General features: G+C 38.0%; 2 protein-coding genes across 6 annotated transcripts; one reads left to right on the top strand and one right to left on the bottom strand.

Annotated features, from left to right (window-relative positions):
- The first annotated feature begins 167 nt into the window (after positions 1 to 167).
- Positions 168 to 5836, top strand: LOC100697366 (transcription factor 7-like 2). 4 transcript variants are annotated; one of them, XM_013277176.3, is made up of 7 exons: positions 168 to 1559; positions 2178 to 2220; positions 2316 to 2425; positions 2984 to 3135; positions 3235 to 3358; positions 3543 to 3650; positions 3731 to 3885. In XM_013277176.3, exons 1-7 carry the CDS (start codon positions 1545 to 1547, stop codon positions 3812 to 3814), a joined length of 636 nt encoding a protein of 211 aa, XP_013132630.1. In that variant the 5' UTR covers positions 168 to 1544; the 3' UTR covers positions 3815 to 3885. The 4 variants fall into 4 exon arrangements, with proteins under 4 accessions (XP_013132630.1, XP_013132629.1, XP_025761734.1 ...); XM_013277175.3 differs by adding an exon at positions 4637 to 5836 and having other exon boundaries at positions 168 to 2425; positions 3731 to 3780; XM_025905949.1 differs by having other exon boundaries at positions 168 to 2425; positions 3238 to 3358.
- Positions 5837 to 5981: 145 nt separating this feature from the next.
- sgms2b (sphingomyelin synthase 2b) lies at positions 5982 to 14544 on the bottom strand. Of its 2 annotated transcripts, none has more exons than XM_019360292.2 (7): positions 14338 to 14544; positions 9089 to 9841; positions 8346 to 8463; positions 8205 to 8262; positions 7718 to 7813; positions 7365 to 7531; positions 5982 to 7086 (listed from the first exon to the last, which is right to left on the bottom strand). In XM_019360292.2, exons 2-7 carry the CDS (start codon positions 9622 to 9624, stop codon positions 6913 to 6915), a joined length of 1149 nt encoding a protein of 382 aa, XP_019215837.1. In that variant the 5' UTR covers positions 9625 to 9841; positions 14338 to 14544; the 3' UTR covers positions 5982 to 6912. The 2 variants fall into 2 exon arrangements, with proteins under 2 accessions (XP_019215837.1, XP_003454699.1); XM_003454651.5 differs by having other exon boundaries at positions 14319 to 14543.
- Between the last annotated feature and the right edge of the window lie 2719 nt (positions 14545 to 17263).

Genomic DNA, 17263 nt, shown 5'->3' with positions numbered 1-17263 from the left:
TAACATGCTTCCTTGAATAAAAAAATAAAATAAAAAGCTTACTAGTACTGAGTTGGACCTCCTTTAGCCTTTAGAACTGCCTTAATTCGTCCAGGCAGAAATTCAACAATGCGCTGGAAACATAGCTCAGAGATTTTTCTCCATATTGACATTAAAGCATCGCACAGTTCCTACAGATTTGCTGGTTGCACGTGCATGATGCAAATCTTTGATTTAGAGCATGTTCAAGAAACCAGTTTGAGATTATCTGAGTTTTGTAGCACTGTGTGTTACCCTGCTGGAAGCTCTCATTAGAACAGAATGGGGGAACTCGGTGTCCTGCAGGTTTTAGATGTCTCCTTGAACTAAATGATTCAAAATTACCTCATCAACATGTCTTGAAGTTCTACAGAGGTAATGAACTAATCATTTGATTTGGATGTGTTGACCTAGAGTGATATCTAAAACTTGCAGGACGGGCCTTGAGGCCTGGAGTTCCCCACCCCCTGCATTGTTCCCCCCCATCCCTCAACTCTTTTTCCTGTGAACACTTTCCTGACGAGCTACACACATCTAATGTTTTTTACCCATGTGAAAAATAAATAAATATATTCATACACTGCATGAATATATGTTAAAATCTCAAGTGACACAAAAAGAATAATACACTACGTGAGGCTATCACATCACTATTGCATTACCAATGCTGGCATCAGCTTTAATCTAGCCCTTGGCCTTTGGGGGGAGTTGTGCTTTCACTAAAATCTTTTTTAAACAATATGTGTTTGATATGTTATTAAAACAAAAAAATATGCCTGATTATTTCCTTTGATGGTTTCTATCGGTCATGATTTAATCGGGCGCATCGCAGCAAAACACTTCTGACAGTCGTGCCAGCAAAGCCAGAGGGATCCTCACCCCTGACACCAACACTGAACCTGGGGGGGAGCGAGAGAGGGAGGAGTCAAAGGTTGTGGTGAAATAAAAAAGAGGATTATATCTGAGAGTGTTTATGCACAAAATGTTCTAAATATAAATGTTTTTTATTGTTAATGGAACGTATTGTGTGTGCGTTTCTAGGGCCTGCAAATGGAAATAAAAGAGTGAAATTGAAAAAAAAACAACTGTTTTTCTGTGAAAAACGAATAGTTTAATATGTTAAGGAAATATTTTTTCTCCTCTTTTGGCAGTTTCGATTTATGAAGTAGACTGATGAAAGACAGTATTATGGCCACAGGAATAAAGAGCTAAACCAGCCCCGACTCTCAGGTGATTGAGGTTGTAGATAGATTAAAATCTGTGAGCATTTGGGAGGTTTTGTAGGTTGTAGGAGAGAAAACTATGAGGAGAGCACTGGAAGAACCTGAGGGAAGAAAATAACTGTTTGTTGGGGGGTGGGGAGGTCGAAGGGTTTATAAACATCATGGACACGAGTTCATCTCTACAGTAGAGACGAATCACACTCCTGCCACTCTTCTCTGTGTTAACATCTGAATTATCCACAAATCTCTAAATCTACTTTTACTTTAGGTTTCTATTCCCTCCTTACAGTCAAGGACAGACAGATGCCCGGCATAGAGGTAAGTATTCATTCTAGTGATTATTGTTATTATTGGATTTTTAATTGAATTATATCAAATTATAACCTGGGTGTATTACCGGCTCTTTGGTCCTTATTTGGGGACTCAAAACTGTTGTATGGTAAAGTCATTGTCATAAATAGTCATATTGATGTCACATAAATACAAGGTAATTTCTACAAAACTTATTAATATAACTTAATTTTATTGTAAAGTAAATTACAAAAATGTTTTTTATGTTTTAAATGGTAAATTTCATCATAGTCCTCTTTTAAAATTAAGATTTTCATGTACAAATGATAACTGTTTGGTAAATAAAGATATTCATGGCAGCTCAATGTCTTTTGTATCAAATATAAATGTAACTAAAATAACAATAAAACAGTTTTAACAGACAAAAGTAAACAGAGTAAAAGTGTCAGTCAAATGTAAGTGCTTATAAATCTTTGATTACCTTTTCGTGTTGACAGTTACATATTAATGATAGAGCAATAACTAGTAAATGATTATTTGTAATATATAATGTAATGCATACTAAGATGATAATGAAATGTATATATTATTCATTCTGACTGCCTCAGTCACTGTAAACTGTTTGGATTATTGATCTCATTTCAGGAGATGCGACTAAATCCAAACTCTGCAGGGCTGAGCTGTGGCGGTAAAAATCAATGAACATAAATAAAAATAAGCCCACCAAAAAAGACAACATTCTGACAACATTTGAAAGTGATTTGTTTCCTTCTTCTGTTTCAGTTAAACCACAGGCGTACGATTGGTGGCCAGCTGAGCAGCAGCAGTATCTCAATCCGACCAGCAGGGGGCAAAATAACATGCCACAGACTCAAAGCACTGCTGCTGATACTGTGAGTGTTTTTATCCCCATCTGTTCTCACTGTCAGGATGAGGCCTTGATTCACTTCTGATGGTTATGTGTGTGTGTGTGTGTTGAAACCTTCCCTTAAAGCCAGTATGTTCCCTTTCTAACAGAATCAGTGTTAAATGCAGTCCAGGCTCGGGGTCCACTGTCCCCAGGCTGTTTTCATGTGCCTGATGTGTTGAACATACTGTGGTGTCATGTTTTCAGCTAAAAAGGGAAAAAGCTACAAGCTGCTGCTTTCTGTTTCTGTTATGATCAAGACTGAAACACCAGGAAATTACAGAGATCAGCAGCCACGAGGAAGCTGGGCGTGAAGCACCGATAATACACAAAAGGAAATAAATGTATAAATAAATGTATTCATTATACATTTAACAACCTGTTACCTGCAATTTAAATTAAACCATCCATTTTCTCAACTATAAATAAATTAATAGTAGTACAATAAATTATTTAAAATGAACTTTTTTGGATTAGTAATGCCTTGTTCTATTTTTTTAAACTAAACATTTGAATTCGAGCCTCTCTCCTTGTCCTTCTGCAGACCGTCCATCCTCTCGTTCCTCTCCTCCTCTACAGCGACAGACACTTCCCCTCTTCCTCTCTGTACAGCCAGCCAGTCAGCGCTGCTGCTGCCCAGCAGGTCTCCGCCCAGTCCGGGCAGCACACCTGTTACCACAGCAACAGTGCCTTCAGGTGAGCTTGTGGTGGGTTACTAAAGTTGAGCAGTGCTTCTGATGGAAACCAGTGGTGTGAATGAACGCTCTGTGTGCTCGTGCCTCTCGTCCTCGGCAGCAGGCAGCCTGTGAAGAAGCCTCTGAACGCCTTCATGCTCTACATGAAGGAGATGAGACACAAAGTGCTGCAGGAAGGCCAGGAGAGAGAGAGCGCCGCCATCAACCGCATCCTGGGCCGCAGGGTGAGAAACCTGGTGATGTCACGGTGATGTCAGAGTGACGCAGGAGTAGGGCAACAGAAACACAGTTCAAAGGGTTTCTTTGGTGGCTGGCAGATGTAGCTCTTTTCACCATTTTTAATGTTTGATGTTTAATTTATGCAACTATGAGTTTGTTTAATAAGCACTTGCTGTCTCTGTTCCTCAGTGGCACGCTCTGTCCCACTCCGAGCAGTCCAAATATTACGACCTGGCGCAGAAAGAGAGACTCCTCCACATGCAGCTCTACCCTGGATGGTCTGCTCGGGACAATTACGTATGTTCACTTTATTTATCAGAAGTACTCCCTTTGCATGTCTGTGCCTGAAAGCTTCTGCTTCTTTTTTTAATCTTCAGGGTAAAAGGAAGAGGAGGCAGAGCCAGCAGATATCAGGAAGCACTTCCAGGTCGGGTTTTATTTTTTTCAATATCTGTCACTGACAGTCCAGTCATATTCATAAATATAGGACATTATAAAATTTGAAGGATTTTGAAATTAGTCTAAGTGAATATACGCCAAAAATTCAAATTAAATGTAATATATAAAAAGTATAAGAATAAAATACAACAGTGTTTTTATTTCCCTTTTTAATAATAAATGTATTTATTTTAGTTATTTAAAAAAATGTATATTTTCTTTATTCCTGTAATTTTTTTCACTTTTTTACTTAAGATGTGAAGTTTTTAAAATGTATTTGTTTTATCAGTGTGTGATCAGAAAGGGGGTTTTATGGGAATGTTTTTAACTCGCCAACACTGAGACTTTTTTAATGTACAGATCCTGATTCCCCCAGTAAAACTTTCAGTTTTATATATTTAACAGTTTTTGAGACATTCGGGAAGTGAGCTGCAGTTATTTTTAAATAAATATATTTAATGGCCAAATAAACAAATAATATTTAAATAAGATTTTTATGATACTCTTATTAATTACATACATCAGCTGGTCTTAAATAATTTTAATTTTACAATGATTTTGTACTCATTACATTGCTTTTGTATTATACTAAGTTTGGTTTTAGTCAGTGAGCGCCTGCCTGTACATGCAAACTAATAATAAACACTGGCATTTACACACCAGGAGGCGCTGCAGAGAAGTGTTAATAATTAACCTAAAGTTTCTTTAAACTATAAAAGTGATACACTGGGGTCTAGTATGAAATAATTACTGTGAATAAACTCATAAAAGCTGAGATTTTAACCATGTGTGTAAAACTATTTTCTGTTAAATATCTACATATCTTTTCTGTTTGTTTACTGCAGCTGGACTCTTAATGCTGGATGAGAGCTCTGAAGGGACAGGGGTGGGGGGTGGGGGAGGAATAATCACACAATGACAAACAACTACAATGTAATAAAATGACATGCGTGACTTTTCTGTCTGCGTGTTTGTTTCTTTGGCTGTGAACTCCTCCTACACGATGAGGAGTGGCGCACAGGTATATCTTAGGTTAATCATCATAGCACCTAAACTAAATGTAGTTTACCAGTATGTCAACAGCACGAACAGACCAAACAACACTACTATGGGCACGTAGCAGTAACGTCATTGTGTATGTAGGCTTATTGGTGCCCCCAAAATAGTCAAAATTAAAATAAATCCTCGGATTTTTTTAAATTTTTTTTTAAAATTGAAACCCACTGAGAAAATGACTTGAATCCTTATGAAACGACTGCTCAACTTATTTAGTTTTTATCTCTGCTTAAACTGTTAAGTAGTTTAATTTTTATCCCAAAAAGTGGACGTAGTGTTTTCAGTGAGAGAAACGTTTCGTCAGGAATAAACTTTGAGATTTCCTTATGTGGATGATTGAACATTCATCAATACACTTCTATTTCTATTTTCCAATCATAAATCTTTATCTTAAGTTATGACCGTAACACGCTAAACAATGTCACTAAACCAAACAACCTCTGCAATCTTTTCCTGAAAGATTTATGAATTTACAGCTGATAACTGCCTAGTTCGCATATTATTAAGTTTTTATTTTAACTTAAAAGCCATGATGGTCAGAACAATTAACACTGATATCACAACACAACAACTCAGTTCTTCCTGATACTGCAATGCTGGTTTTCTGACTTACAGAGAATAAAAGTGAGCAAATAAGAAAATAAAACCAAACTTTTTAGAAAAAGTCCTGAGCCAAACCTGGATGAAAACATGATAAAAATTGAAATGACAAGCATTCACATTGAATTTCCTTTCACATTTTTGACATGTCTGAGGCTTCTTTTGTTCAGTTTTGCAGCATTTTAACAAGTAACCTACAGTTTATTTAAGGTGACAACATCTGGCTGTTGTTGTCGTCAGTGTGACGATAAGAATAAATACAGCTCACAAGCAGTGAATGATTCTGAAAGTTGGCTTTTAAGGACTTTTAAGGACGTGGGCCTTAAAGAGACAGGAGCTTTTTTTTCTTTCCTCCAGAGAGATGAAGAACACGGACGCTACCTCATGTCCATATAATATAAATACTGTAAAGATGACTTTGTACCATGAATCACACAAATCTGCTGAAACTGAACATTATACAGAAGCTGTATATGTGCATTGTATGTAGTAGTTCATCTTAAAACAGGAATATTTAACACTAGTAAACTGCTCTGTGCTCAAAATAAATCTTTTATTATCAAAGCAAACGTGATTGTGACAGTGTGTTCAAGTCAACATGAGCAAAATGTGAAGAAACATTTTTATAAAATTGTGGAGCTTTATGGCACAACGACCTTCATTATTAACGCTTTACTAGGTACATTAGGTAGAATCAAAGTTTGCAGGAAGGTTTTCTTTCACTGATTGATATGGCATTGTTTTTTAAAAAACCCACCATTAACTCAGTGCCTTAACACTTAACATTCAGACTTGAAAACATAACTTAAACAACAACAACAATCAAGAACATAAAGCTACAAGAACACATTAATTCACACTGATAAGGACCCGCCTGGAGCTAGCACTGAGAATTTGAAGTCAAACTACTGTAAACCACCACAGCCAGAATGAACTGTAATACTTAAGGGTTTTATTTTGTGGGAGGTTGCACATCCAGAAACAACAACACAGCTAGTTTAGATTTAGTCTCTTTTGTATGTGCAGCTTCATTTTCCTTAAGTATACCCCAAATATATAGTTAGCACAGTTAGCAACAATGCAGACTGAAAATACAACACAGCTTAGAGGTTTAGCTTTGGCACCACTCTCAGACTAGCTTACAAAAGAACAGTGTTTTTTCTTGTTGGCAGGTTTACATCATGGATGCTGAAGACATTAAAAATGTTGTTTCTGATAAAGAGCTAGCATGTAGCTAGCGGCACCAACTTTAATGACTCTATACCAGATGATGTTAATAATATAAACGCACTGTCTCTTCCTCCTGTGAGTCCTCTTCCTCAATAGAAAAATGCTGATTCCAATAAATAAATAATCTGAAAGTAAAGTCTCATGTCCACCTCTGTCCATTCGTCTTCTTCAGGAGTCAGGGAGGACAGATGCTGCTGTCATCAGGTCACTTATCTCCCCTCCTCTTAGTCCTCACTTAACTATCATACCTGTCCACTATACTGTATCTCCGTCTGCATGAGGTAGTAGGGATGGGCACCGGCCACCCAAACTCAACGGGGACAGTGGCCTTGACGTTCCCTTCCAGGAATTTGAAGATCCGGTTCCACCAGGTCCTAGTCAGGTACTTGTTGGGTTCCTGATTGTGTACCTGACAGAGCACCAGAAGTTAGAAGAGAAGAAACAGTTGTTGTTTTCAGTCAATTTTGAAGTCACTCGGATTTGAACTTGTCCGATATTTTTAGTAGATGCAGCTATGGTATGAGTTTAAAACTCTTTATTTATCTTTATCTTAATGTAATAATACTTGACACAGTGAAATAACAATGGGCCAAAACAAGATGACCCAACACAAACACATTCCAAATAAAAAGTGTATATAAAAATGTATAACAAATTATATATACTATGTCCTATCGGCCTACTCACATGTGATTCCAGCATGGCGTAGTACCACCGGAAGGTCCAGTTGACGACAAAGTATGCAACCACCACGTCAATGCTGTAGTGTTCGTGGCCAAGGAGGATGCAGATGAGTCCAAATATGCTCAGGAAAAAGCAGAACCAACGATACCACCAGAACCTGGGGGGGCAGTCTGAACACAAACAGGGAATATTAATAAAGCAACATGCACAAATTAGTTTAATACTACGGCTAAGTAGTAATCAGGGTAATGTGAAGCCAAGTGTCTATTATTTAACATCGACATGAGTTTATTCGTGATAAGTTGCATATCAATGTGTGTGATCATGTAAAAATAAATAGGTGTGCGGTAACTCACACTCCTTGATGAAGAGGTAGGACAGCCTCAGCATGATGGTGTGACCGCTGTACAAATAGTCTCCACACAAGATGTGAGAGCCGGTCACGTTCAAACCTGAAGACAAAAAGAAATACAGCATTTTAAGTTTAAATAATTATTCATTTCACATGATTAAGAAAGATGCAGAACTCTGCACATTAATGTTAAGTGGACTCGTTTTCTAATGTAACCTTAGCTGACGTTGATAATTGTTGGTGGTGGAAACGAGGCACCTGAGTGTGAGTGAGCATAAATGTTACATCAGTACTCCTTTTGTACGAATAAAACCCACTAATGATCAATCTCAGATGCCCTAATCACCAACCACTGATCACTGCTGTTTATGCCACAGTGCAATGCAGCAGTGTCCGGTGCTTGAATACACTAGTGTTTCCTGTGAATCAGTGTCCAGCTACAAGCCAAATACTAAAAACTTACTGTACATATTTTATAAATCTAGTTTTACCTCCTCCTGAGACCATCCGGAGAATCCGCCACATTTTCTCCGTCACATCGTTGTAGAGCTGCATGGAGAGGACAAATGATCTTTAACTGAAGAAGGGTGAATAGTGAACAGGTGAGTGTACTTAGGTGCACCTTTACATACCTTTGGCGCGCACTCTAAGTGTTTTCCAGGTACCGGCAGGGTGGTGATGTACATGGTGATGCAGCGATACAGGTAGAGCGTCGCAATCATGAAGAAACACCGCCGAGCCACGATCGCTCTGCCATAACATAAAAGTGTTTTTTCAGTGAGATTCCAGTCCGTGTGCCAAAGGACAGTTTGGCAAGAAACTGAACCCTTTTGAGTGGAAAAGCACTACGTAACCCCCGGGATAACTGGGGGAACACTGTATATAAGAACCAGTTCATTTATTAAGTAGTGCAAAAATCTGAGGGAGAAATAAAATTGACTACAATAGAGAGTGGGGACCCATGATGAAAAACTCCCAGCATTTTATGTGTTTCTAACATGACCACAAGGTAATTAAACATAATTCACTAGCATAAGCAGAGATGCTGACAAAAACAACAAGTTAGGAATTAGTGACTTGCCTTTGCCACAGATCAAAACACCCTTGCGATCAGGAGATGAGGGAAAACTTTCTCTGTCGGAAAATCCCTGTAGTGATTGCTAAATGCACTGGAGCATGCCTCACTAACGCTCCGTCAACTACAATTAAACCGCGTAATGCATGACACTGTGAAACTTGTGCTCTGCAAGAATGTGAGTTTAAAAGATAGAGGGCAGTCGAGATGCTAAGTCACACTGAAGTTTACTATATAAGGGAAGGGAATTGGGCTTGGGTGCAGTACGATTGTTAGTACACCTTCAATCCTTAGTATTACCTGTGTTTAAGTGCCAGCCACTGGACCAACCACAATCCACAGAGAGTCAAGCCACAGGCCTCTGTTGCTTTGAAGGCCCAGGGCACTCTGTCAATGTAGTCGAAGAACTTGTCAGGAAGCGGCGGACTCACAGACGTGTCTGGCACCCGCTCGTGGATGATAACGATTATGACAGCGTTTAACACCAGGGCGAAGAAGGCGTAAATAAAGGACACACCCGTTTTCCACCACTCTTTAGGGAGAGGGTTGTCTGACTCCTTGGTTATCTGGTCGTAGTCGCAGCGTTGCCGGATCTTGTTGCACAGCGAGTTTATCAGCTGGTTCTCTTTCAGCACTTCAGTAATTTTTCTGCGCTCACGTTTGCATTTGCCATCACCATCACCATCGAGAACGTCCTCAGAAGGAGGTGCCCGGGAGATGTGGTGGGTTGGGTTATGGTTGGGCACCTTAGTAGACTGAGGAGGTGAAGGCGAATCTGCTGAAATCACTTCTATGCAGTTATCATCATCTTCCTGTATCAGTTCTGATGCCGCCATTGAAGTCTTTGGCAAATAAGTTCTCTGATCTGTGTGAAAAAGTTTAATGAATTCTTCAACCACTCACAAGAGTGAGCTTCTGTGTCAAATTGTCAGTTTGTGAAGTAAGATAAGTCAGATTGTCAGCAGTGATTCAGCTCCTTGGTCTGCAAACCAGGTGGTATTAACGACAGTATTTGCAGTGATGTCACAGAGACAGCAGGTAACCAGCATAAACCTGAAAAAAAGAAGACCATGAGTAAAAAATATCTACACCTCAGAATTTTACTGAAAGCTCTGTCAGGGAAGAGTTATCAGTAAGGATCTTACATAGACCTGCATCAGTTTGCCTACATAACCCAAACAGTTTCACTTGGTACGTCTGCAGTGGATTAATGTATGCTACAAAAACAGAAACTAAGATAGAAATGTCGAGCGTGTCAGACTCAGATTACATTAGAGTTTAGATAACAATAATCAGATATACATACAGCATCTGCCCTTCTCAATTTAGATACATCCATCAGATAAAGTTTTTGAGCTGACTCTCCAGGAACAAGATTGAGTTTCAAGAACTCTCCTTTCATTCACTGAGCTTTACGCTCCACCTGCGGAGTGGGTTTGCTTCATGTTGGTGCCCTCATCTGTAATCCAGGTCTATATTGTGCCGTCTAGTGAGCAGCAGTGTTTAGTCACAACCCTCAATCAACAAATCAAAGGAATTTTTAAAGAGGGTCTGAACCTACGAGCTGCAACTCTGCCTCGGGAATGCTCTTATCTCTGCGAGTTCAGCAAGTTCAGCAAGTTCAGCAGGGTCACTGAAGTGCATCTCTCTCTCTGACCAACACACACACACACACACACACACCATAACTTGAGCCCAGAAACGTAACTATGTGTTGCATTGACACAGTTATTTGTCTAATGTCATTTCCTCTACAAATTTCTCGCTGCTTCTTTTTTCTGCTTTATCTGAAATTGAAAATGATACACTTGTAACAGCATTGGCTGCTTGTGTAGAGGCTCTACATGGGTTCAACACAGAAGCACAGATTAATCTTTAAATGCAATGTTGTACAACACAGGTAGGAGTTCTGGTCCCCACAATGCTGGTAATACCAGCTCGCACGCACACACACACCTAACTCCCTTAAAAGCAGACCTCTACCATCCACCCAACCCTTTTCTGCTTATCCAATTCAGGGTCCTTCCGGTTCCTCTTACGACATTAAGTCCTGACACAGTGACAGTAAACACACTTATGTCCCCACAATGTCAGTAATACAGGTATATACACACCTACACTAGGAAGCACACATGACTCCAGAGAATGTGCCCTTTAGTAACCTGAGGACGACACTCCCTGCTAAGCCGACACACCCACACAAACACAGCGTGTGAACTCACAGCTGCCGACACATTCTGACAGCACGCCGCCCGGGATAAATGCCGCCATTTCAAGTCTTCACCTTCAGGATCAGTATCATAACGTCTGATAAACCTCAAACGTCCTTCCTCATTCAAGAAGCAAGACTTAGTTTGTCAAATAACAAAATGAGCATTAAACTTATGTTTAAAAACATAAAAACTGGGCCAGCATTAGAAAAGAACATGAATATTTTATGAATCTGAGTTCATATTTTGATACTGATTTATAAGTTATTTGAAATTACAAGGATTCATTCATCGATTTACTTTTAAATTAAAATGTGCACTTGTAAACCTACAGTGGAGATTTAACCTGCCCAGATCGAGCAAAACTATGCGTGCTGAAAAATTCCTCCTGAGTTTGTTACCTTTCTAACAACACTTCACACAGGGCTGCATGTCTGACATCACCTGTGTGTGAGCAGCGCCATGTGAATGTTTTATAACCAGTCTCATGAGACAGGATTACTCAAACAAGAAGTTATTATGAAAATAAAATGTTTACAGTTTATTTATTAACTGTTAGATAGAAATTTCTAAAAACTGAAAAAAATGTAAGTCTTCAATTTGATTAACATTAGGAATTCAATCAGAGGTCGTCTGAAAACTAAAAGGTTTATAAACATTAAAACCAAAACCTCGACTGTACAAACTTAAAGTCAGGTTTATAACCTGAACTACTACTACTTCTTCTTGAGTCACTTATTACACAGATAACTATGTGAAAAATGAGATAAGACACTATCTACTTTATTTAACCTTAAATCGATGTTCCTGTCTTACAACAATAAAAGAATACCTTAAATTACTTAGAATAGATCAATAAAATACTATATGGAGGTAAATAAAAACATCAGTAGCTCAGTAGTATAAGTTTCCATGAAATTGCCAGATAAGTAAAAAAACAAACAAAAAGTAAAAATGTACACAAAATAGAAAAAGTTGAATATAATAGAATAAAGTGACTCTATAAAGTGAATATAGCTGCCATTGTCGTTTCTAGGACGTGGAATTGTAACATCTTTGAACTGATAACTGCATTTGTACATTAATAAAATAAGTATAATACGTTTAACTGTGTAGCACTTCCAGCATTGACCAGCAAGATTTAAGCGTCCAGTCAAACATCCCTCACCCCTAAAAGTTTTACAGAGCCATTGAAGGTTCATTTAAAAAACAAAAACTCTTACGTAAAAAATCTGTGTCCCTAAGAACAGCAAATCATCTAAACAATGATTTCAATCAAGAAAGGTGACATGTTTGCGAAAGTTTATAGATTAGCAATTTCTGGAAGAAACACAAATCCAGAAAACTACCTTTTTATACTTTGTCCCAAACACAGGGAAACTCTCGCTGTCCACCATCAGCTGCTCTCGCCTGAATGAACCTTTATTTGCATTTCTGCTCCCGTTTGGTGGCATTTTAGCGTCACCATGTCAAAACCTCCACTTTTGCACTGAACCAGCAGTAAAGTGACCTCTGCTCGGCTCCTAAGTCGCATCCTGTTTACAGAGCAGCAGAAATGAAGTCTAATCGAGTTACAGGCATGAGAATTCAATTTCACCAAGTTAGAGCTGATTCATCAACACGGGACACACGAGTTTTACACTGTTGCAAAGCGCCTAGCTTATCTCACTGAGATAGTAAAGGAAGGAATATTTTCATCATTCATTCACCAGAGAATGTATTTAGCCAAAAAGTACGAAATTTAGTCACAAGGATTTAAAACAGAACCAATGGTCACATTATGAGAAGAGCAGACTTATGTTGTATTATATTCTTGTAGAAAATACATAAACGACCTCATGAAAGTGCTGGAAGTAATAAATGTGGTCACATTTCTATCAGACTTATTTGTCTGACCAGCTGATTAATGATTCACTTGTTTTAGAGCAACATAATGTTTACAATCACTGGGCACCTTTTCAGATACCCCTGATCAACTGCTTATGACTTTGGATGTCACATTGTTGTTGATGCAAGATGGGCTGATCTGCTGGGATTTTCACACAGAACCCCCTCTGGGTTTTACAGGGAACCATGCAAAGAAGATAGTATCCAGTTAGCAGCGGCTCTCTTGGTGAAAAAGCCTTGTTGATGTCAGAGGAGAATGACCAGACTGCTTTGAGCTGACAGGAAGGCAACAGTGACTCAAATAACCACTCACTGCAGCCAAAGTATGCAGAAATGAATGAATTCACAACATGTGGAACGCTCAAGCAGATGAGCTGCAGTAGCAGAAGACCACACTGGGCACTGCTCCTGTCAGCTAAGTACTTTAATCTGAGGCTACTTTTCGATGGTACAGTCAGAATATGGCGTAAACAACATGAAAGCATGGACCCATCTAGCCTTATATCAACAGTTTAGGCTCCTAATGGTGTGCTCGGGTGTGGGGGACATCTTGCTTGGCACACTTTGGGCCCCTTATTATCAACTGAGCATCACGTAAACACTACAGTTACCTGACCATGTCCATCCCTTTGTGACCATGACTGCTTCCAGCAGGATAACTCACTGTGTCACCTATTAAAGTGGCTAGAGAGACAAGCTGCAAGTATTATACTGATACCTGCCAATTAATCCTTTATACCAGCTGAATTAATCCCACTAAAAACACATCTAATACTGTAAGTGTTGAATTAAAGAATTAACAGCAGGGCAGGAACGAGATGTTTAAAATGTGTCAAAACAGCAAACAGCCACAGAGTTTGGGTAACTTTAATGAGTTTGGGTAACTTTAATGAGTTTGGGTAACTTTAACTAATGTCTTATTAGCCAATGAACAACCGATCGATTAATTGGAATGAAAATCACTTTAGCCAAAAGTAACAAGAAGGAAGTCATTTTAAACCTTTCTTTTATAAAGAGAAGGTAAAATCAGTTCACTTTAAATAATTCCCAGCAACTAAAAACAAACGCTTTGTCACTCTTTGACGTTTCTGTTATTGATTAACTTGGTTATCATTTAAAAAGGTATTTGAAACCCACTCTGACAGAACAAGTAACAATTTACACAAAATAAATTACGAAAACATCTCAAAAAACCGCGGAAACGTCCTCTGATTTAACGTTAAACGTTACATTTCGTGTACCCAGCTTCGATAAGCCAGTGCCAACCTTCATTTTGACTCGTGCGACGTAAACAGGAACTCAAACACACCTGTCGGAAGGTGCATGCGCGTTTCTGATTCTTTTTAAGCGTAAAACAGGTAAAAAAAAAAAAAAAATTTAAGTAAAAGAAAACTTCACTTTGTGCTCGTGAAGACGGACAAAAACAAACTCACCGCGTTAGCCCCAAACTACCTTTATGTCACCTTTCCCTCCACTTCTTCACCTCCTCCTCTTCTCCTCTTCCTCCTTCTGGTTAACTGACACCGACGTTCATCCTCACGAGCCTCTGTGCTGGTGAGAAACTCCGCCCCGCCTCCCCACGTCGCTAGTTTTGACTACAAATATGGTGAGGCTGCTTCCGCCCGCATCGCGAAACCGCCCAAGAGCACGCTGACTCACCTCGAAACGGGCCGTGACTCACCTGAGATCGGCTTCTCTCGCGGGACCTTCTGTCAAACGGAGAGACGTACGGAAGCCCGTTTTTACCAGAAAAGTTAAAATAATTATGCGTTTAAACATTTACAGCTCCACTGAATCAAAGTTGTGATGATGAGAAAAAGCAGGAGTGGTGGCTAAGGCTAATGAGACTACCAATGAAACATTTTTCATTTCCTAATTAAGTAATGAATGAAGGCGACATTCATACTAAATGATGTCAGCACTCCTAGTAACACCTCAGGTATGCAGGTAAAGGAACAAAAGCCTGTCATGTCAGAAAAATAAACATTTAATTAATTGAGTCACTTTTCATCTTGAAGTCAATGATTAAAGAATGTAGATAAACAATTTAATTATTTAAATGTAGAATTATAGCTAATTAATTATTATTTTTATAAATCTATGTATATGAATAAATTGACATTCCTTTAATTTTTATGTAATTTTTTTTACACTAACATGTTTCCTGCATGTATTTGGAATAAATTAATACCTTAAAACAGAGATGTTAAGCTGATTTTACCTCTCGGGCCACATACAGCTCATGTTGATCTTAAAGGGGTCAGACACATTTAAATCCCTGTGCTATCTTAATATAAAAACAAGAAGTGTAAACAGTTTTTCTACGTGATAAAAAAATGCTCCTTTAGATAATGAAAGAAATCTCTCACCGTGACATTTTTTATTTTATTTTTTAGCTTACATATGTAAGAATTTGTAAATTACAGAAAAAGTTCTGCTAGCTCACCAGACTGGTCTATAATTATAAAACACTTTCTGTTTATTCACCTTTTTTGTGCAGTCATTGTAAAAACAGTCAATAGTAAACAACAGAGGTACTTTTGTGTCTTGTTCATGAATGTGTATGAATGGCCACAGGGAGGTTAGGGTGCTGTAAAGCTGTAAAACATGAAATCACAGTTAAAAGCCCAAAATGTGTGCCTTCCTTAACACTTTCAAAAGCCATCCGGTGGGCCTGAGTGGAGTGTGGTCGAGTCTGGTGTCCGGGCATTATGTTTGACACACTGCCTTAAATGGACTATAGTAAAAGTAAATCAGTATTATAATATGGATTAAAATATGAAACGTTTTAAAAATTAAAGTCATATAAATGATAAATAAGTCAAAAAAACCCCTACAAATAATAGGAAAAAAAATATGAATATGTATAATAAGCTCAACTTCACAAAATGCACAAAAATGAAATTTGTGAATTGATTAAAGTATTTAGTCAAATTAGTTCATTCAGCACATCTAAAAAGCAAACACTGAAGTGATGGACAGCATGCAAATCTATCAACAATCAAACAAAACCAATAACTGAAGATTCATAAAACAACAATCTACAAATTAAAGATGTAAAGATACAAATGGAGTGTTAAAGTGTCATTTAATGACGAATAAAAATAAATTTTAAAAAAATCAATAAAACAACCCATTTGAAAAGAGCCATGTTTTCAGCTGGGGTTTAAATACTGTTCGTGAGTGAGATAAGTAAGCTAATCTGAACAGCAAGACACTGAAACTGAGAATGCTCAATCAGATGTATGAGTCAGTCGGGACTCTGCAATTAATAAAAACCATAGAGAGGGGCATGAAACACTGGACTGTAAGAGATCTGATAAATATTCTGGAGCAAACTCACTTAGAATAGAATAGAATAAACCTTTAATTGTCCCACAAGGGGAAATTTGGGTGTAACAGCAGCAAGAAAGACACATATACAGACAAACAGTACACAGGACACAGAACAGAAACATACACAATTTTTACATATTTACATCAAGGACTTACATGTGAGTAACTATGTTTTAAAATAGATCCTGTATTTCACAGGATCCAAGTGTAACAATACAATAGGATGTCAATGACATTATTATTTTTATTATTATTATAATTAGCATTGTTATTGAATTATTATTGAAGTTGTCTCATGGCTCGTTGGGTTGTAGTACCAGGTTGTTCCACCAGATTTTGAGGCTGGTGTAAATTTTAAAGTAAAAATAAAATAACATATATAAAATAAAATCTAATACTGATGTTTTGTCTGCCATCACCTATAATCTAAACACACATTTCAACTGGAAGTCCTTAAGTAGTTCTTTTGTTTTTAACTACATCTGGTGGAGAGACTGTGGAATTACAGCACTGCCACTGCTAATACTAATCAGTATATTTCTCCAGCATTCCTGTAGATAAAGTGTCATGCTTATCAAGTGTGGTTATAGCAAAAGAAATAAAAAACAAAAAGCACCAACAGTATTTTTACGTTGTCATAATGAATAAAATATTCATAATGGCAATTTAGTGTTGGTCAGTGTTTTAAGTTTAAATTAAATATGTTGTTAATAATTAGAGAAAGAAACTCTGGGAAAATTAAATGTATCTTCTAACCATATGTGCCCTTTCTGGAGAAATTGTAGTGGGGTTGTCGCTAATGTCAAAGGAAAGCCCATTGGCTGCCAAGATTCTATGATGTCATCAATCAAAGGAAAGAGTCTAAAATGATTACTGTTACTATACATCTGTTGCTATGCATATGTTGCTGAGAGAAATTACGGGGGTGGGGGTGCCTAGGCCTCCACTCTGAACATTCCAGCCCTTGAACTGAATGGGAGTTAAAAAAAACAAAAAAACAACATACATTTCTTCTTCTTTTCTTTTTCTTCTTCGAGGAAGG

This window comes from Oreochromis niloticus, linkage group LG3 (genome assembly GCF_001858045.2).
Source record: "Oreochromis niloticus isolate F11D_XX linkage group LG3, O_niloticus_UMD_NMBU, whole genome shotgun sequence".
NCBI classification, from domain to species: Eukaryota; Metazoa; Chordata; class Actinopteri; order Cichliformes; family Cichlidae; genus Oreochromis; species Oreochromis niloticus.
The sequence above is the reverse complement of the archived record's forward strand: the minus strand, read 5'-3'. Positions and strand labels throughout refer to the sequence as shown.